This window comes from Panulirus ornatus, chromosome 17, assembly GCF_036320965.1.
Source record: "Panulirus ornatus isolate Po-2019 chromosome 17, ASM3632096v1, whole genome shotgun sequence".
Lineage (NCBI taxonomy): Eukaryota > Metazoa > Arthropoda > Malacostraca > Decapoda > Palinuridae > Panulirus > Panulirus ornatus.
In genome coordinates this window covers 50,889,995-50,912,071 of record NC_092240.1, presented here as the reverse complement: position 1 = coordinate 50,912,071, position 22,077 = coordinate 50,889,995, and the positions used below count along the sequence as shown (strand labels likewise).

At 43.6% G+C, this 22,077-nt stretch overlaps 1 protein-coding gene across 2 annotated transcripts in view; it reads right to left on the bottom strand.

Moving 5' to 3' along the window:
- Positions 1–6,974: 6,974 nt before the first annotated feature.
- Positions 6,975–22,077, bottom strand: part of LOC139754743 (uncharacterized) — a 24,497-nt gene continuing 9,394 nt past the window's right edge. The window contains exons 2-4 of one of the 2 annotated variants that reach the window (XM_071672491.1): positions 12,363–12,523; positions 10,830–10,979; positions 6,975–9,151 (exon numbers count right to left, since the gene is read on the bottom strand). In XM_071672491.1, the coding sequence (XP_071528592.1) occupies positions 8,945–9,151; positions 10,830–10,979; positions 12,363–12,509 (504 nt within the window). In that variant the 5' untranslated portion in view covers positions 12,510–12,523 and the 3' untranslated portion in view covers positions 6,975–8,944. Of the gene's footprint in view, positions 9,152–10,829; positions 10,980–12,362; positions 12,546–22,077 lie in introns of those variants that run through there. The other variant, XM_071672492.1, reaches the window with a different exon arrangement.

Genomic DNA, 22,077 nt, shown 5'->3' with positions numbered 1-22,077 from the left:
GGTCATCCTCCAGGGTCGTAAGGTCATCCTCCAGAGTCGCAAGGTCATCCTCCAGAGTCGTAAGGTTATCCTCCAGGGTCGTAAGGTCATCCTCCAGAGTCGCAAGGTCATCCTCCAGGGTCGTAAGGTCATCCTCCAGAGTCGTAAGGTCATCCTCCAGCGTCGTAAGGTCATCCTCCAGAGTCGTAAGGTTATCCTCCAGGGTCGTAAGATCATCCTCCAGGGTCGTAAGGTCATCCTCCAGAGTCGTAAGGTCATCCTCCAGGGTCGTAAGATCATCCTCCAGGGTCGTAAGGTCATCCTCCAGAGTCGTAAGGTCATCCTCCAGGTCGTAAGGTCATCCTCAAGGGTCGTAACGTTATCCTCCAGGGTCGTAAGGTCATCCTCCAGGGTCGTAAGGTCATCCTCTAGCGTCGTAAGGTCATCCTCCGGGGTCGTAAGGTCATCCTCCAGGGTCGTACCGTTGTGCTCCAGGGTCGTAACGTCTGTCGTGCTCAAGGCTTAGGCACAAAGCAAAATCAACTCTCAAGGGAGAGTCCATTGTTCAACACACCATGTTTATTTTCTAAAGCAAAAATCAATATACTATAGAAAGATAATTGATAATCATCCCCATTATATATATATATATATATATATATATATATATATATATATATATATATATATATATATATATATATATATATATATATATATATTGTACACTTTGTCGCTGTCTCCCGCGTTAGCGAGGTAGCGGAGGGAACCAGACGAAAGAATGGCCCAACCCACCCACATACCCATGTATATACATACACGTCCACACACAGCACACATACATACCTATACATCTCAACGTATACATATATATATATATATATATATATATACACACAGAGACATATACATATAAACACATGTACACAATTCATACTGTCTGCCCTTATTCATTCCCGTCGCCACCTCGCCACACATGAAATAACAACCCCCTCCCCCCGCATGTGCGCGAGGTAGCCCTAGGAAAAGACAACAAAGGCCATATATATATATATATATATATATATATATATATATATATATAGAGAGAGAGAGAGAGAGAGAGAGAGAGCCAAGTGCCTTGGTACCACGACCATTGGGTGACCATTGGACTTGCGTGTCACTGGACACAAAAAAAAAAAGAGAAAAAATATGTCTTTCAAAGCAATATTCTTGCTTGGTCATCTTTTGAACACTCGTGTACACAAGATGCTAACATGAATGTCTTCATACTTGTACATTTTGAACATTCGTGTACACAAGATGCTAACATGAATGTCTTCATACTTGTACATTTTGAACACTCGTGTACACAAGATGCTAACATGAATGTCTTCATACTTGTACATTTTGAACATTCGTGTACACAAGATGCTAACATGAATGTCTTCATACTTGTACATTTTGAACACTCGTGTACACAAGATGCTAACATGAATGTCTTCATACTTGTACATTTTGAACATTCGTGTACGCAAGATGCTAACATGAATGTCTTCATACTTGTACATTCACTCTCATCCGTATGTCTATCGTCGACAGCTTAATTCCTTGCATAAACACGACGTACGTACGACCCTCGCATAAGCACGACGGTACGTACGACCCTTGCATAAGCACGACGTACGTACGACCCTCGCATAAGCACGACGGTACGTACGACCCTTGCATAAGCACGACGTACGTACGACCCTCGCATAAGCACGACGGTACGTACGACCCTTGCATAAGCACGACGGTACGTACGACCCTTGCATAAGCACGACGGTACGTACGACCCTTGCATAAGCACGACGGTACGTGCGACCCTTGCATAAGCACGACGGTACGTACGACCCTCGCATAAACACGACGTACGACCCTCGCATAAGCACGACGGTACGTTCGACCCTCGCATAAACACGACGTACGTACGACCCTCGCATAAGCACGACCCTTGGGCGCGAAAGTTGTCGTACCTTAGGGTACCGTGAGCTGATGAGGTCTGACCCCCCCTTAAGCCATCAGGGTTGGGTCTACTGAAGGGGTTCGGTCATCAAACCCACCAAAGCCCCAGGACGTGCTCGAGGGGGTCTTCGTCGTGCTCGAGGAGGAGGGTGGTCTTCGTTCCCCACCCCAGAGGCCATGGCTTGCCGCTGGACGTGATCGACCCCCCTGGACAACAGGTGTACAACTTCTCACAGGCATTTGCTCATGGTATGTAAGTGGAGTTACGACGAGGTGGGGCGTCTCCTTGTGTCTCTCTCGTCAGCCTGGTACCAGAGCAGTGACGTGTGTGTGTGTGTGTGACCTTCAATGACCTCCACTAAAACCTTGACCTTGTGGTGGTGACCTGCCAGCAGTAGTGACCTTAGTAAAGTGGACGCTCATAAACGTATTGATGCAAACAAGGTATATACACACGAGATGGATTAAATTCATATTTCTATATTGTTCATCGGTAAGATCTCCACAGTGTCTGTTCAGCAACGTGTGCTTCCTGTGTTCTTCAAGTTGTTGCTTGATGGTGCCAGTGTCTTGCAGAAGGAGGACTTCGGCTGCTGGTCGTTTATCTTCGGGCGAAGGGTTCACACACACACACACACACACATCCCCCAGATGGGCCTTCACTTTGCGCCAGGTCCTGGGTTCGAAGGAGGAGGTGGAGGAGGAGAGGGAAGAAGGCGGTGGTCGAGGAGGTGCTGCTCCAAGCTAGGCATAGTCTGGAACAGCAACAAAAACAGTGTGTGTGTGTGTGTGTGTGTGTGTGTGTGTGTGTGTGTGTGCGTGTGTGTGTGTATGTGTGTGTGTGTGTGTGTATGTGTGTGTGTGTGTGTGTGTGTGCACTACGATGCCTTGTGGACCAATGCATTCTTGATCTTGTGGTTGAAACGCACACACTTGCGCCAGCATTTCCAGTCGCCTCTCTCCTCCAAGAACGAGTCGAAATCAGGCAAAAATGTCTTTCTCAATCCTCCTCCTCAAATATAATATATATATATATATATATATATATATATATATATATATATTAATATTATATATATATATATTAATATATATATTATATATAATATATATTATATATAATAATATATATATATACTATATTGAGGACAATGATCATATTGGCCGATGGTTGCGTTCGGAACTTTCTTAAGCGCTGTGGAACTTTAGCATTTCCAGTTGCCACATTCCAGCACGGAGTTAGGGATGGGGTAGAACAACTTCATTTGGGGTACAACCAACTTGAGGTAACCTTCTGGTGACGACCCTTGAGCATCTAAAGTCGTTTATTTGGGTACAACCAACTTGAGGTAACCTGGTGACGACCCTTGAGCATCTAAAGTCGTTTATTTGGGTTACAACCAACTTGAGGTAACCTGGTGACGACCCTTGAGCATCTAAAGTCGTTTATTTGGGGTACAACCAACTTGAGGTAACCTGGTGACGACCCTTGAGCATCTAAAGTCGTTCATTTGGGGTACAACCAACTTGAGGTAACCTGGTGACGACCCTTGAGCATCTAAAGTCGTTTATTTGGGTACAACCAACTTGAGGTAACCTGGTGACGACCCTTGAGCATCTAAAGTCGTTCATTTGGGGTACAACCAACTTGAAGTAACCCGGTGACGACCCTGAGCACCTGAGGGAAGACACAAGTCAAACCCAAACGTTTTTGTTCTATCCAAAATCCTTTTTTGACTCACGAACGCCACACTTTCCCCAGAATAGTCGAACCCCACGACCACTCCAACTGCTTTGTTTACACCTCGATCTCCAGTACCACGACCGAGTTCGCGAGCCTGGGTGAGACTTCTCTCCTCCTCCTGTGGCACCTTCAGGTTCTCCTGTGGGAGAGCGTCCTTCGCGAGGTTTCCCCCAGGGGGAGTTCTTTGCCCCTTCTCTGTTCCCCATTCTTCCTGTGGTGTTAGGATGGGGTCAAGCCATCGCCATACACGACCAATAATGGACCCCCCCCCCCCCCGTCTCAAAAAGAGATCATCTTTTATCTATGAACCTTAATGGACCCCTCCCCCGTCTCAAAAAGAGACCATCTTTTATCTATGAACCTTAATGGACCCCCCCGTCTCAAAAAAAGACCATCTTTTATCTATGAACCTTAATGGACCCCTCCCCCGTCTCAAAAAGAGACCATCTTTTATCTATGAACCTTAATGGACCCCTCCCCCGTCTCAAAAAGAGACCATCTTTTATCTATGAACCTTAATGGACCCCTCCCCCGTCTCAAAAAGAGACCATCTTTTATCTATGAACCTTAATGGACCCCTCCCCCCGTCTCACAAACAGACCATCTTTCATCTACGACCTTTTTATTTATAATTCTAATAACCAAATGTGTAATTAACTTAATCATTTCCAGATATCGAACTTTAAAAGCATTAACCTTGAAGCGATGAATGGTAAATGAGTGATATTAACCACAAGGAAATACGATGGGCCTGGATGTCTTTATAATCTGGGCCTGTGTGGTGTAGTGGTAAGCGCTGGTGACCATAGTTCAAGCCAGAGGCCCGCTCTGGGACGTATATGGATGGGTTCGAATCCTAAGCGCGGCAGTCGGAATTAAACAGTGATTTCACTGTATATGGTGTTAAAGAGGCTGTAACATTACTGTATAATGCAGTTGGGGGGGTGACCTTTTTAACAGTGTCAGGTACATGACCTTATTATACAGAACCAGAATGGTCAACTCGCTCTTTCAAAACCCAGTGGCATGGCTAATGACCTTAGTCCATTATGCTAGGTGTCCTCCAGTGACCTTATATTGTGTGGTGGCAGAGAACACCTTTCTTTATCTTACTGCCTGACGCTGGGTCAGTGACCTTCCTGTGCAGTTGCCATGTCAGTGCCTTCCTGTGACCTTACTGCATGGTGTAAGGTCAGTGACCTTTATGTTCAGTCTTCTCCAATAACCAGACTGGTAGAATACCTGGACAGTGGCCTCCAATGACCTTATCTTGTTGCGAGGTCAGTGACCTTTCAGCTGGGTGCCAGATCCGTGACCTTATAACATGGTATCATGCACGTGACCTATGAACTGACGGGGCAGCGTTTGTCAGCGACCTTTCTTTAAGGTCGTTGACCTTGTAGACGCCTTCTGGTGACCTTAAGGTGCCAAGTTTAAGCTCTCTTCTGACCTTCCCCCTAAGCATCATGCGTCACGAGGTCAGTAATATCAGTGACCTTACTGTATGATGCCAGAATAGTGTTATCAGTGACCTTACTGTATGGTGGCAAGATAGTGTTATCAGTGACCTTATTGTATGATGGCAAGATAGTGTTATCAATGACCTTATTGTATGATGGCAAGATAGTGTTATCAGTGACCTTACTGTATGGTGGCAAGATAGTGTTATCAGTGACCTTATTGTATGATGGCAAGATAGTGTTATCAATGACCTTATTGTATGATGGCAAGATAGTGTTATCAGTGACCTTACTGTATGATGGCAAGATAGTGTTATCAATGACCTTACTGTATGATGGCAAGATAGTGTTATCAGTGACCTTATTGTATGATGGCAAGATAGTGTTATCAGTGACCTTACTGTATGATGGCAAGATAGTGTTATCAGTGACCTTACTTTACGGTGCCGTACCAGTGACCTTCTCAATGCTGTTGCTTTAATATACATTTCATAGTAAAGTTCGCTTCTCATTTATACCTTCCTTAAAATTCTAAGTACAAAAAAAAAATCTAATTTGTTTATTCATATCTTCCTTAAAATTCTAAATACCGAAAAAAAAGTATTTGTTTTACGGAGATCAAAGCTCAACCCAATCTATTTGTACACTTAACGAAGAAAAATCTACGTGAAAACATTAAAATTATCCCAATTTTAAAAAGATGTCCAATGCATAAGATCGTTGAATATGGTCTTTCCTGGTGTCCGGTTTAGCGTTGCCGACCATGAAGCATTCACGGGCCGCCCCAGCCCAAGGGTCGAGCGTATGGGTTCGAATCCCGGTTGTGGGCAATCGGTCCACAGGCAACTCCTAAGTCCCTTAATACACAGTGATCCTAAAGCTCCTTCATGTACCTTAATCCTAATCCCCTTCATACACGTAAATCCTAATCCCCTTCGTACATATTAATACCAAGCTCCACACACACATCAATTCTAATCCTTTCTACACATACTAAACCTGATTCCCTTCAAGCCCCAATAGAGAGCAGCAGGCCAGGAGCATGTCATGCGTCCAAAACCAAAAGTTTGGAGAAGTGGCAGAAGGAGCACCAGTGAGGCAAAACGCTTCTGGCTCAGAGAGAAAGCTTGAGGGGAAAAACCACACTAGATATGTGTGCTATACTGGGGAGGATAATTAAACCTCTGTAGATATGGAAAACTGCATATGAGGAATATCGAATGGGTTTGGGAAGCAGGCTCTGTGATGGTGGTTATGAGAGGAAGATATCGTTGGACCCAAAGTGTTTTTCTTCTTTTTTTTTAAGTTATTCCAGAACTGAAATGCAATTGTTCTGAAATCTAAATAGTGAGAAGAGATACGAGTAGGAATGGTATTTGAGGAATTTAACCAGACTAAGGCTTTTCCATATCACGAGATGGTGTATCGGTCCAAATCCAGATAATAGACGAGTTCAGTGCGAGAAAAAGAGGGAAAACTTCAGGTATACGAAGTGGACTCATCGGCTTAAGAGTGAATGGAGTTTTGAAGTTCAGGGGAAAAAGATCAGATGCGGAGAAGAAATACATAGAGAGCGAGGGGATAGGGTAGAACCCTGGGGGAACTCACTGTTGACAGGTAATGGGAAGGAAGTCCCCTCCATTGACGATGACCGAATTGGAACAAGTACAGAGAAGAGCAGAAACACCAAAGGAAAGAAGAAAAAAAGAAAGGACGCATGAGACTCTCAATGATAATTACCCAAAATTAGTTCGCGACGGGGAGAAAAAAAAATATACGTTGATCAATATAGATCACCATCAATATAAAAAGAGTTTCTTTAATGTGGAACATAAGAACATGGGAAAGGCTAGTTTCAAATATAAAAACAAAGTCATACAGCTCTTAACTACTGGCATGCGATCAATGATAACAGATAAATAAACATACCCGTCTAATCTACAATGACACGCCCAACAGATGCGTAATACATGCCACTGTAGTCTACAATATCATGCTTCAAAAGTCTACAATGATGTATTCGAGTATTCTACAATATCATGTCAGACTGGTCTACAGTTTCAGATCACAGCACGACCATGCCTGGTGTAGTCTATGAATACAGCTGTATCAACATTTTGCCTCACATCTCACTACAGCAGCATACAACACCAGCGCAAAGTTTACAGTATACATTCAGAATACAGTAACATGCAACAACAACAAGAATACATAGGTAGCTTGTTAATATTACACCACATTGAACTACAGTACGAAGCTGTAGTGTCTTTACTACATCAGGAATACAACAGACTACAGCATTTACTTCACGCAAGACGTACAACAACATGGATGTATAACATACAACAGATGAATCCAAACCGTGATAATACAGCAATACAATAAGCCTGGAGATTTTGTATTCCCACCAAAGACAAGACTACAAGACTGAAATGTCCATATTACAGTAATCTACACAGGTTACAGGACTTTTCACACTACATTACCAAGCATGAACAAACTACAGAATTATTATGTATTAACTGTTACATAGCCCTACAGTGTATATGGTTGTGACACGATATACAACATCTCTGTGCCCAAACACGTTTCTCTACCACATGGGTCAAGACAGTGTTAAATCTTAAGTAACAGGCGGGTTATTTTCCATGTGAAAAGAAGGGAAAATCAACCACACAGACCAAAATGACTAAGTCGTCCAAGGAATGGGGGGGCTTGCTTGAGGCACTGGTGACTGGAAACGAGTGAAGATCTCACCTGATTGTCTCCATAGAGTTGAAGCCCACTGGATCAGGGTTCGATCCTCTTCTGGAACGATGAAGACGAAGAGATGACGGTACTGGATCAGGGTTCGATCCTCTTCTGGAAGAGATGACGGTAACGGATCAGGGTTCGATCCTCTTCTGGAACGATGAATACGAAGAAATGACGGTACTGGATCAAGGTTCGATCCTCTTCTGGCACGATGAAGACGAAGAGATGACGGTACTGGATCAGGGTTCGATCCTCTTCTGGAAGAGATGACGGTAACGGATCAGGGTTCGATCCTCTTCTGGAACGATGAAGACGAAGAGATGACGGTACTGGATCAGGGTTCGATCCTCTTCTGGAACGATGAAGACGAAGAGATGACGGTACTGGATCAGGGTTCGATCCTCTTCTGGAACGATGAATACGAAGAGATGACGGTACTGGATCAGGGTTCGATCCTCTTCTGGAAGAGATGACGGTAACGGATCAGGGTTCGATCCTCTTCTGGAACGATGAATACGAAGAAATGACGGTACTGGATCAGGGTTCGATCCTCTTCTGGCACGATGAAGACGAAGAACGACGGTACTGGATCAGGGTTCGATCCTCTTCTGGAAGAGATGACGGTAACGGATCAGGGTTCGATCCTCTTCTGGAACGATGAAGACGAAAAGATCACGGTACTGGATTAGGGTTCGATCCTCTTCTGGAACGATGAAGACGAAGAACGACGGTACTGGATCAGGGTTCGATCCTCTTCTGGAAGAGATGACGGTACTGGATCAGGGTTCGATCCTCTTCTGGAAGAGATCACGGTACTGGATCAGGGTTCGATCCTCTTCTGGAAGAGATCACGGTACGGCGATGACGTAGTGTCATCTATAGTCTCCTCCCCCAGCAGAGTCTATGGTCCGTGATGGGGGTCTCCAATACTCCCTGAAGATGCTCTTGAAAGGAGCTGGCAATCGCGAAAGATGGCGACTACCGAAGGAGGCGACCTGAAGGAGGCGTTCGAACTCCCATCTTAGACCATCGTGGTCGGAAGGCTTATTATCGGGGCGGTGGTGACGGCGGGAGAAGAGGGCGTTCCTGTGTCCTCCGGCTTGAGGGGCGTGTAGGCGGGCGGGCAGGGCGCGGGGACCGGACGGCCCTGCTGGCGAAGGAGGACCTCGGCGAAGGACGGAGGTGGCGTCTCCGACTTGATGAGTGAGTCGTAGTCGGGTGGAGGGTCCTGGAAGGTGTCAATTACGTGAGTCATACCGGAAAACTAGAATTAGGTCCAGGGTTCGAATCCTTGATGTTGAAGGGCATTATATATATATATATATATATATATATATATATATATATATATATATATATATATATATATATATATATATATATATACTGTGGAATAGACTTACAAGCTAATGTTACATTACAATTCTCCACAGAATTTCGCTAAGCCAGTACAAATATTCAGCAATAGCAATCAAAGGAGAAATCAGAAAGGTACAAGACGCATTCTTTTAGACAATGGGAAAGAATTACCTACAAAGATACACTTAAGACAAACTAATTTTCCTTCCAGGTAAACAGTCATGGAGACACAATGTCTTAGGAATGTACACACAGGAATATATGTCACGCACCAACATGGCACACTGAGCACAAGAGATTAAGAAAAACACAGATACACTATCATTCCCAGAGTGTGAGCTTTTAAACCTAAATTAGCATATAAGTCGAAGATGTCAGATGATACATTAATTAGCATAATAAATGATCATGTAATGGCTTAGTCTGACAGACGAATGAGGGCATGGAAAAGATCAGAAAGGGAAAACCCGACCCCAGCCGTAAATAAAATCGTAGAAATCAAACAAGAATTGAAAAAATAACTGTGAAAACATAAACTGGAAAATGAAACTTCAAAGCCATACTATAAATCAATATTATGAATGATCCTGTGAGACATTTATGCACACAGAGGGAAAGATGATTAGAAAAAGAGATATGGGTCACTAAAATAGGTAGGGGGGAAAAAAAAGAGGAGGAGGTAAGAGAAATATTGTGGAAATGTAGGCAATACAATGGTCTGGATATGAGAGACAGTGGACATGATACAGTCCTAACACTTTGCCATACAGACAAAAGGTGTAAGTTGGCTGATAAGAACAGCTACCTGGCCCAAGGATCAAGAGGTGTAGAGGACAATGAAAAGACACACGAGGAACTGAACACCAGTGGTTTACACTGTGAAAGACACTGCAAGCCTCAACACCAGAGAGGTGGGATGAATAGCAGTGAAACTGCTACAAAAAGGACATAAACAGACGACTTAAGTAAGCCCAAGTGAAGTGCACACAGTAATGAGGTTGAGGCACAGTGAAACACAATCACGATAAGACCATAACTTTATATCAAGACAGCTGCTATACAGGAAGAGATTAAGGGGCGGCCATAAACCAGCCGACCATGGAAGAGAGAAGACTAAAGGGTGACTTGATCACTAACCTCCAAAAAAACCAGGTGGAGAATTCTTCGACATGTGTGAAGACAGAGTCACCAGTGGCCATTATCAATAAGCTAAAGCAGAGACGTGCAAGTAAAGATGTAAAGATTGTAGTATAACAGTCGATGTGTGAGAGAAATTATGAGACGAAACTCAGTATACACGACGTAAAGAGCTATTCTCTTATAGCATTATAGTGGACGAGTGAGACATGCTGTATACCTAATTGAATTCATTATATAATAAAAAGTATAAAAACAGGAGAGGACGAACTAGAGGCTTTGAAATGGCCCTCTCCCCTCCTCCTCTCACGAGACCAGAACTCACCCTCTCTCTCCGTGCACCGTACACACACACACACCTGGCTCGGGGTTTATGCAGTGAGCACAGGAACACCACAGCAGATACGTACCGGGGAGACGGTGAGGGCCAGCCTCTCCCTCACCAGCAGCACCAGCATGGTCACCAGCAGGAGGAGGTTGAGGAGGGAGCCAACGACCAACACCAAGTGGCCCGCGCCGATCGTCCAGCTGCCCACACACTTGCCGCTGCTCACCACCTTCTGTGTGGGTGAGGGGAGGGTGGTGTGAGAAAGAGGAAGAGCGAGAGGAATATTAATGACTTAAGCCTCATTAAAATGATGGTATATTGTCCCTGAGGACCGTGGCGTGTGACCCCCTGAACACGAAGGTGTGTGACCCCTGTACACGAAGGTGTGTGACCCCCTGAACACGAAGGTGTGTGACGATTGTCGACAATCACATGTTTACCAAATGGCGTCCTAGCTTCGTCTCTTCGATGCATATCAACTGACTGTTATATTTCTCTCTTGTGTCTTCCCTGATGATGATGTGATTATTACACGAAAGTGCACTTGGGAGCTTATCGTGTTTCATTTTCCCCGTGGACTCACAGGAATATATATATATATATATATATATATATATATATATATATATATATATATATATATATATATTATTCATTATTTATTTTACTTTGTCGCTGTCTCCCGCGTTAACGAGGTAGCGCAAGGAAACAGACGAAAGAATGGACCAACCCACCCACATACACATGTATATACATACACGTCCTCACACGCAAATATACATACCTATACATCTCAACGTATACATATATATACACACAGACATATGCATATATACACATGCACATAATTCATACTGTCTGCCTTTATTCATTCCCATCGCAACCCCGCCACACATGAAATAACACCCCCCCCCCCCCCCCCCGCATGTGCGCGAGGTAGCGCTAAGAAAAGACAACAAAGGCCACATTCGTTCACACTCAGTCTCTAGCTGTCATGTTTACTGCACCGAAACCACAGCTCCCTTTCCACATCCAGGCCCCACACAACTTTCCATGGTTTACCCCAGACGCTTCACGTGCCCTGGTTCAATCCATTGACAGCACGTCGACCCCGGTATACCACATCGTTCCAATTCACTCTATTCCTTGCACGCCTTTCACCCTCCTGCATGTTCAGGCCCCGATCACTCAAAATCTTTTTCACTCCATCTTTCCACCTCCAATTTGGTCCACTTCTCCTCGTTTCCTCCACCTCTGGCACATATATCCTCTTGGTCAATCTTTCCTCACTCATTCTCTCCATGTGCCCAAACCACTTCAAAACACCCTCTTCTGCTCTCTCAACCACGCTCTTTTTATCACCACACATCTCTCTTACCCTATTATATATATATATTTCATACTATTCGCCATTTCCCGCGTTAGCGAGGTAGCGTTAAGAACAGAGGACTGAGCCTGTGAGGGAATATCCTCACTTGGCCCCCTTCTGCTGGGCAAATTCTGTACGCACAACTTCTCTCAAATTCTCACCAAGGGCGCGGCATTCGCCGGGAGGAGGAGGAGGAGGTAAGTGAGTAGGCGAGAGGTTACAAGGACCCCCTACGCGTGGACCTACCTTGGCCTCCTGCAGCTGCTGCGTCAGGTGGGGGAGGGCGTTGGCGTGGCAGGCCACCATGTACATGCCCAGGGCGGTGACAGAGGTCGCGGCCAGCCAGCCCAGGCCCAACAGGGACAACACGGGCCACCAGTTCCGGCGCTCCATCGGTTCCTCTCCACCTGCAGGAGGGCACGACTTCGTCAGGAGATGAGAGGAAGGCAAGAGAGAGGAGGGAGGGCGCACACACCTCAGGGGAAAAAGATAGTGTAGGAGTGCATGACTTCGTCAGGAGATGAGAGGAAGGCAAGAGAGAGAGGAGGGCGCACACACCTCAGGGGGAAAAGATAGTGTAGGAGGGCACGACTTCGTCAGGAGATGAGAGGAAGGCAAGAGAGAGGAGGGAGGGCGCACACACCTCAGGGGAAAAAGATAGTGTAGGAGTGCACGGCTTCGTCAGGAGATGAGAGGAAGGCAAGAGAGAGGAGAGGAGCACACACCTCAGGGGAAAAAGATAGTGTAGGAGTGCACGACTTCGTCAGGAGATGAGAGGAAGGCAAGAGAGAGGAGAGGAGCACACACCTCAGGGGGAAAAAGATAGTGTAGGAGTGCACGACTTCGTCAGGAGATGAGAGGAAGGCAAGAGAGAGGAGGGAGGGCGCACACACCTCAGGGGGAAAAAGATAGTGTAGGAGGGCACGACTACGTCAGGAGATGAGAGGAAGGCAAGAGAGAGAGGGGGGGACAAATAAAAAAGAGTCCCCTCAGATTATTTAGAAAATATTGAAGTTTTACACCGTCGGGTTAAAGAAAACGGGGTATGCTCCCCCCAGCTTCCAGCAGGAGAGGCACAGGAAATTCTTATCTTTAAGGTCTCTATTGACTACTACCCTTAACCTTACTTATGTTACCACTACTGTACCTTTAAGTAGGTTACTAGTACTTTACTCTTAAGTAGGTTACTAGTACTTTACTCTTAAGTAAGTTACTACTACACTTAGTTAAGTTACCACTACTGTACCCTTAAGTAGGTCACTAGTACTTTACTCTTAAGTAGGTTACTAGTACTTTACTCTTAAGTAGGTTACTAATACTTTACTCTTAAGTAAGTTACTACTACCCTTAGTTAAGTTACCACTACTGTACCCTTAAGTAGGTCACTAGTACTTTACTCTTAAGTAGGTTACTAGTACTTTACTCTTAAGTAAGTTACCACTACACTTAGTTAAGTTACCACTACTGTACCCTAAGTAGTTACTAGTACTTTACTCTAAGTAGGTACTAGTACTTTACTCTTAAGTAGGTTACTACTACTTTACTCTTAAGTAAGTTACCACTACACTTAGTTAAGTTACCACTACTGTACCCTTAAGTAGGTTACTACTACTTTACTCTTAAGTAAGTTACCACTACACTTAGTTAAGTTACCACTACTGTACCCTTAAGTAGGTTACTATACTTTACTCTTAAGTAGGTTACTAGTACTTTACTCTTAAGTAAGTTACTACTATCCTTAGTTAAGTTACCACTACTCTACCTTTAAGTAGGTTACTGGTACTTTACTGTTAAGTAAGTTACTACTACTTTACTCTTAAGTAAGTTACTACTACCCTTAGTTAAGTTACCACTACTGTACCCTTAAGTAGGTTACTAGTACTTTACTCTTAAGTAGGTTACTAGTACTTTACCTTATTAAGTTACTAGTACCCTAGTAAGTTACCGCTACGGTACCTTAAGTAGGTTACTAATACTTTACCTTAATACTAGTACCATTAAACTTAAGTTACACAACTGTATCTTAAGTACGTACTAATACTTTATCTTAAGTAAGTTACGTACCATAAACTTAAGTTACCACTACTGTATCCTTAAGTAGTACTAATACTTTACCCTTAATTAAGGTTACTATACCATTAAACTAAGTTACCACTACTGTACCCTTAAGTACGTTACTATACTTATCCTTAAGTAAGTTATACTACTATTCTACCCTATTGGGTTACCATACTGTGTCTTTAAGTAGGTTACTAGTACTCTACCCTTAGGTAAGTTACTACAGTTCTACCTAATTGGTTACCATTACTTTACCCTTAGAGGAATGTCCACCACCCTTAGCTGTATCACCACTAAATCATCCTTCGTAGTGTTTTGCCTACGTCCCTCCCCCGCCTCCTCCTCCTCCATCCTCATCTTTTCAAAAGCAGCGTCATACTGAACACTGTTCATCTCCCTCCTCTCGCCTCCATTGCCATCTGCAGACGCCTGGACATGGAATTGGCCAATGTTCCTTTTAAGTATTTTTCGGTCAGTGTGTTCGGATCCAGAGGGTCTTGATCTGGATTAATAAGGCGAGGCACAGTGAGGTGGTGCAATGAAGCTACTGCCTGATCGTGCTTGTGTGGGCGCTCCAGAAAAATTTCACCTGTACCCACAGTTTCTTGCTTCTGGGCAAGAATCCCGCTTTCCACCTCTTCAGATAAGAGCCAACCAGCTTGAGACACAGGTGGAAGATATACAGCGACCCAGAGGAGAAATTTCCACAATGAAGAGGCAACCAGAAGGAGGAGTAGAAAAAGAAACATCCTTCCCTAAAGATAGCCTGAGGCACACTGAGGCGGGTTCCTGGTGCTCACACCGTTCGAAACACTAGTCTCAGTGACCAGATGTGTGAATATTTTACCCTGAGAGCATCATATACTTGTACCCACAATACGCCTTAGCCAGGCATCGCCTTCGCTAATTATGTGGGGGTCGGACAAGGCCTTTTGGTGATACTATTTTCCCTTTCTCCTTTTGACCCTTTTCTCTCTCAACCAAGGCCTGGCCTTAAGGAAAATTTACAAACATTTCTCCTATTACTTAACAATCTATTATCTTCCATCAAATTTACTGTAATCACATGTTTACCAAATGGCGTCCTAGCTTCGTCTCTTCGATGCATATCAACTGACTGTTATATTTCTCTCTTGTGTCTCCCTGATGATGATGTGATTATTACACGAAAGTGCACTTGGGAGCTTATCGTGTTTCATTTTCCCCGTGGACTCACAGGAATATATTATATATATTATATATATATAATATATATTATATATATATATATATATATATTATATTATATATATATTATTATCATTATTTATTTTACTTTGTCGCTGTCTCCCGCGTTAACGAGGTAGCGCAAGGAAACAGACGAAAGAATGGACCAACCCACCCACATACACATGTATATACATACACGTCCTCACACGCAAATATACATACCTATACATCTCAACGTATACATATATATACACACAGACATATGCATATATACACATGTACATAATTCATACTGTCTGCCTTTATTCATTCCCATCGCAACCCCGCCACACATGAAATAACACCCCCCCCCCCCCGCATGTGCGCGAGGTAGCGCTAAGAAAAGACAACAAAGGCCACATTCGTTCACACTCAGTCTCTAGCTGTCATGTTTACTGCACCGAAACCACAGCTCCCTTTCCACATCCAGGCCCCACACAACTTTCCATGGTTTACCCCAGACGCTTCACGTGCCTTGGTTCAATCCATTGACAGCACGTCGACCCCGGTATACCACATCGTTCCAATTCACTCTATTCCTTGCACGCCTTTCACCCTCCTGCATGTTCAGGCCCCGATCACTCAAAATCTTTTTCACTCCATCTTTCCACCTCCAATTTGGTCCACTTCTCCTCGTTTCCTCCACCTCTGGCACATATATCCTCTTGGTCAATCTTTTCTCACTCATTCTCTCCATGTGACCAAACCATTCCAAAACACCCTCTTCTGCTCTCTCAACCACACTCTTTTTATCACCACACATCTCTCTTACCTTATTATATATATATATTTCATACTATTCGCCATTTCCCGCGTTAGCGAGGTAGCGTTAAGAACAGAGGACTGAGCCTGTGAGGGAATATCCTCACTTGGCCCCCTTCTGCTGGGCAAATTCTGTACGCACAACTTCTCTCAAATTCTCACCAAGGGCGCGGCATTCGCCGGGAGGAGGAGGAGGAGGTAAGTGAGTGGGCGAGAGGTTACAAGGACCCCCCTACGCGTGGACCTACCTTGGCCTCCTGCAGCTGCTGCGTCAGGTGGGGGAGGGCGTTGGCGTGGCAGGCCACCATGTACATGCCCAGGGCGGTGACAGAGGTCGCAGCCAGCCAGCCCAGGCCCAACAGGGACAACACGGGCCACCAGTTCCGGCGCTCCATCGGTTCCTCTCCACCTGCAGGAGGGCACGACTTCGTCAGGAGATGAGAGGAAGGCAAGAGAGAGGAGGGAGGGCGCACACACCTCAGGGGAAAAAGATAGTGTAGGAGTGCACGACTTCGTCAGGAGATGAGAGGAAGGCAAGAGAGAGGAGGGAGGGCGCACACACCTCAGGGGGAAAAGATAGTGTAGGAGGGCACGACTTCGTCAGGAGATGAGAGGAAGGCAAGAGAGAGGAGGGAGGGCCCACACACCTCAGGGGAAAAAGATAGTGTAGGAGGGCACGACTTCGTCAGGAGATGAGAGGAAGGCAAGAGAGAGGGGGGACACAAAAAAAAAGTTAGAGTGCCCCTCAGGAATGAGAGAAAAATGAGAGGTTTACACACTCGGGTAAAAAAAGTGTAGTGCACCACCCAGGATTCCAGAAAAGGAGAGGCAACAGGGAAATTATCTGTTAAGGGCAACTATTGACTAAGAGGCATAACTAACAAATGATCCCTAATTATTTAGAAATTGAAGTTTTACACTCTTAAGAAGGTATGCTCCCAGCTTCCACAAGTAGGACAGAAATTTTACTCTTTAAGTTTATTACTACTACCCTTAACTTAAGTTACCACTACTGTACCTTAAGTAGGTTACTAGTACTTTACTCTTAGTAGGTTACTAGTACTACCTTAGTAAGTTACTACTACACTTAGTTAAGTTACCACTACTGTACCCTTAAGTAGGTACTAGTACTTTACCTTAAAGGTTACTATACTTGTATCTCTTAAGTAGGTTACTAATACTTTACCCTTAAGTAAGTTACTATTACCATTAATTAAGTTACCACTACTGTACCTTAAGTAGGTTACTATACTTTACTCCTTAAGTAAGTTTTACTATTATCTTTACTCTTAAGTAAGTTACACTACCTTAGTTGGTTACCAGTACTGTCCTTTAAGTAGGTTACTAGTACTTACCTTAGGTAAGGTTATACTAGTTCTACCTTAATTGGTTACATTACTTTACCTTAAGTAATACCACACCCTTAGCTTATTCACCACTAAATTACCTCTTAGTAGGTTATGCTACGTCCTCCCTCTCTCTCATCTCATCTTTCAAACAGCTAGTTAAGTTCCCAAAAAAAAAAAAAAAAAAAAAAAAAAAAATTTTTTTTTTTTTTTTTTTTTTTTTTTTTTTTTTTTTTTTTTTTTACTGGTACTTTACTGTTAAGTAAGTTACTACTACTTTACTCTTAAGTAAGTTACTACTACCCTTAGTTAAGTTACCACTACTGTACCCTTAAGTAGGTTACTAGTACTTTACTCTTAAGTAGGTTACTAGTACTTTACCCTTAATTAAGTTACTAGTACCCTTAGTTAAGTTACCGCTACGGTATCCTTAAGTAGGTTACTAATACTTTACCCTTAAGTTACTAGTACCATTAAACTTAAGTTACCACAACTGTATCCTTAAGTACGTTACTAATACTTTATCCTTAAGTAAGTTACTAGTACCATTAAACTTAAGTTACCACTACTGTATCCTTAAGTAGGTTACTAATACTTTACCCTTAATTAAGTTACTATTACCATTAAACTTAAGTTACCACTACTGTACCCTTAAGTACGTTACTAATACTTTATCCTTAAGTAAGTTATTACTACTATTTCTACCCTTAATTGGGTTACCAGTACTGTGTCTTTAAGTAGGTTACTAGTACTCTACCCTTAGGTAAGTTACTACTAGTTCTACCCTTAATTGGGTTACCATTACTTTACCCTTAGAGGAATGTCCACCACCCTTAGCTGTATCACCACTAAATCATCCTTCGTAGTGTTTTGCCTACGTCCCTCCCCCGCCTCCTCCTCCTCCATCCTCATCTTTTCAAAAGCAGCGTCATACTGAACACTGTTCATCTCCCTCCTCTCGCCTCCATTGCCATCTGCAGACGCCTGGACATGGAATTGGCCAATGTTCCTTTTAAGTATTTTTCGGTCAGTGTGTTCGGATCCAGAGGGTCTTGATCTGGATTAATAAGGCGAGGCACAGTGAGGTGGTGCAATGAAGCTACTGCCTGATCGTGCTTGTGTGGGCGCTCCAGAAAAATTTCACCTGCACCCACAGTTTCTTGCTTCTGGGCAAGAATCCCGCTTTCCACCTCTTCAGATAAGAGCCAACCAGCTTGAGACACATGTGGAAGATATACAGCGACCCAGAGGAGAAATTTCCACAATGAAGAGGCAACCAGAAGGAGGAGTAGAAAAAGAAACATCCTTCCCTAAAGATAGCCTGAGGCACACTGAGGCGGGTTCCTGGTGCTCCCATCGTTCGAAACACTAGTCTCAGTGACCAGATGTGCGAATATTTTACCCTGAGAGCATCATATACTTGTACCCACAATACGCCTTAGCCAGGCATCGCCTTCGCTAATTATGTGGGGGTCGGACAAGGCCTTTTGGTGATACTATTTTCCCTTTCTCCTTTTGACCCTTTTCTCTCTCAACCAAGGCCTGGCCTTAAGGAAAATTTACAAACATTTCTCCTATTACTTAACAATCTATTATCTTCCATCAAATTTCACTGTAGAAAATTAATATAATGGTATGTTGCCATTTACAGGTTGCATGATCCACAGGCAAGGAAACAACTTTAAGTTTAGCATATACAGAAAACCTACCAATGTATGCTCATATATCCATTATTACTCATCTCAACATGACAGTTAAATTATCATCATTTCAATCTATGTTCCTTAGGGCATTACGTATTTGCAGTCCAGAGTATATTGATGGTGAGTTTGAGAATATATATTCCATTGGATCTAAGTTAAAGTACCCTAGATCTTTCATAGATATTTCCCTTAAGTTAGCAAAGAAATCATTTTATAGAGTTGAGCCCACACCTCCCACTGACACCAAGAATCTTTTAGCTCTCCCTTTTAATAATGATTTTACTTTACTTCCCATGTTGCTTAAATCCTTCCATACTATAAAGAATATCTTAATCAGGAACTCACCAGAAAATTCTCTTGGATGCATCTATAAGGTGCCATGTAGAAATTGTAAGTTTTACTTTGGGCAGACTGGTAAGGATCTTTCTGTTAGACTTAAGCAACATAAATATAGTATAAGAACGGGACAAGAATCAAATGCCTTGTTTAATCACGTTAAAAACTATGATCATTGTATTGACTGGAGTAATACCATCTCATTATGAACTCTAACTGCAGTACCACGAGAAATATCATTGAATCTTCTATCATCAAATACACAAAGAATTATAATGTTAATATTAGTGATGGTATATACAAATTGGATAACTATTGTTGATAAAATCTGTAAAATAATACGTTTATGATACGCTCCTTGTCTTTCTTGGAAAATCGCATGTTTACCAAATGGCGTCCGAGCTATGTCTCTTCGTTGTATATCAACTGACTGTTATATTTCTCTCTTGTGTCTCCCATGATGATGTGATTATTACATGAAAGTGCACTTGGGAAGTTATCGTGTTTCATTTTCCCGTGGACTCATAGGAATACTTGATCAGACAAATTGTGACCTTTCCAAATTGAATATATATATATAATATATATATATATATATATATATAGGTATATAAATATATATATTTTCCGCTCCATTCCTCGTCTGAACAGTGGCTAAAGGGAAGGGGGGGCTGGAAATTCCTCCACACGTCCTCTCTCTTTTTTTCTTATTTCTCCAAGAGACGAGTGCTCTCCAGTCTCATATCCTCACCTCTCCTCGTTTCTTACGCAGAGGACGGCGCGACGCACGGGCGGGGATGGGCAGCCAGCTCGGACCTGAATACCAAAATATGGCAAAGCTTACTTTTCTTCCAATCGCCCATTCCGCCCTTATTACAACTCTACGTTAAAACTAGGACGGCCTCTGACCTCCTCCCTTGCCTCGTGCCTCTAGATTGCCTTCCTTGCAGACTCCTTCAGAACCTCCCCTCCCTCCCTCCCTCTCCAATCCCTCCACCGTCCAAGACATCCAAAAAACACATCACCACTACCTTCAAGACTCGTCCTTACCCTACTCGTGTGCAAAGCAACACAAACGGCGAGAGATGTCCAAGGCCTTTCGAAACCCTAACACCTTTGTTCCAGCTGCAGCAGCAACGGAGCCGAAGACGTCCTCAGGGTACTTGTCCGACGCCACTAACTGGTTCCAGCACAAGCGGCCTGAAAATGGCCCTCCAGGGACCTTGCCGACCCCTACCAACGGATCGCCAGCGCAGACGGCCGGATAAGATGGTCCCTCAGTGCCTTCCAACCCACCTAACCTGGTTGCACGCGCTAAAGGGCCCAGGATGGTCCCTAAGGTTTCCAGTCCCCCTACTGGGTTCCACGTAAGTGTAGGCGATTGGAACGGTGGCCAAGGATCTGCGGGAATTCTAGTCACTTCCTTCCGCAACGCTTACTTTTGCGGATCTCACACACACACATCACCCACTCCATCACACACACACCACCCACGTACGGACAACAGAGCAGACGAAGGGGAGCGACGACGGGGAACACTTCGAGGAAGAGGCTTGGGCTTTGACCTCTCTTGAAGAGAGAAGGTGGGGGTGACGATACACGAACCTGCAACTCCTTTTTACAGCGGTCAGAACGATGCAGTGAAACTTCTCGCGAGACTCTAGGGACCAGACCACCAGAGAACATAACTTGTAATAGTGAGGAAACTTATGACAATAACTAGATGTAATACCTTATAGTATAGTTTCAGCCGCTACTCTAGAGTGCCTGGGGCATGGATAATACCGACGCCATACCTGAATTAAGTTCTAAAGGCTAAATGTTCCAAGTCATTGCTATGAGAATGTAAGTGTATGTCATAGATATCGTCACGTGTATGATAGAAAAAATCAAGAAATGTGATAGAATGTTCCAGGTAGTGATTATGAACCCTCAGTATGTTCAGAGCACAGGAAGTTCAGGTATGAGATAGAGCCATCAGGGTTTTCGACCTACACTGAGAATTTCAAGTGATATGATGGGGCTGAAATGTAAGGTATGCTGCAGATGTTCAACGGTATATATAGACATGGAACTTCATGTAGGATGAAGATGGTCCCTAAGTGTTTCCAGAACTCTACGGTTCATAGCAGAGAGCAGTGTAAACGGCCCAAGATGGTTCAGTAGGCTTCGACCTGACTACTGGTCAAGAGATGACGAGAATGTCAAGGTATGATGAAAGAATGTTCAAGGTTGATGACAGGAATGTCAATGTATGTTCGAGAATGCTCAAGTGTATCGATGACTAGATAGAGATGCTCAAGTGTATGATGTAGATAAGATGTTCAGTGTATGAGGATGAGCAATTGTTCAAGTGTATGATCTTAGAAAGTATTCAGTTTATGGATCTACAACGAGAAATCAAGTTAAATGACAGACAAGAACGTCAAGTGATGATGATAGAAAAGAAATGCTACGAGATTGAGATAGACAGAGAAGTTAAGTGTATGAGAATAGAAAATGTCAAGA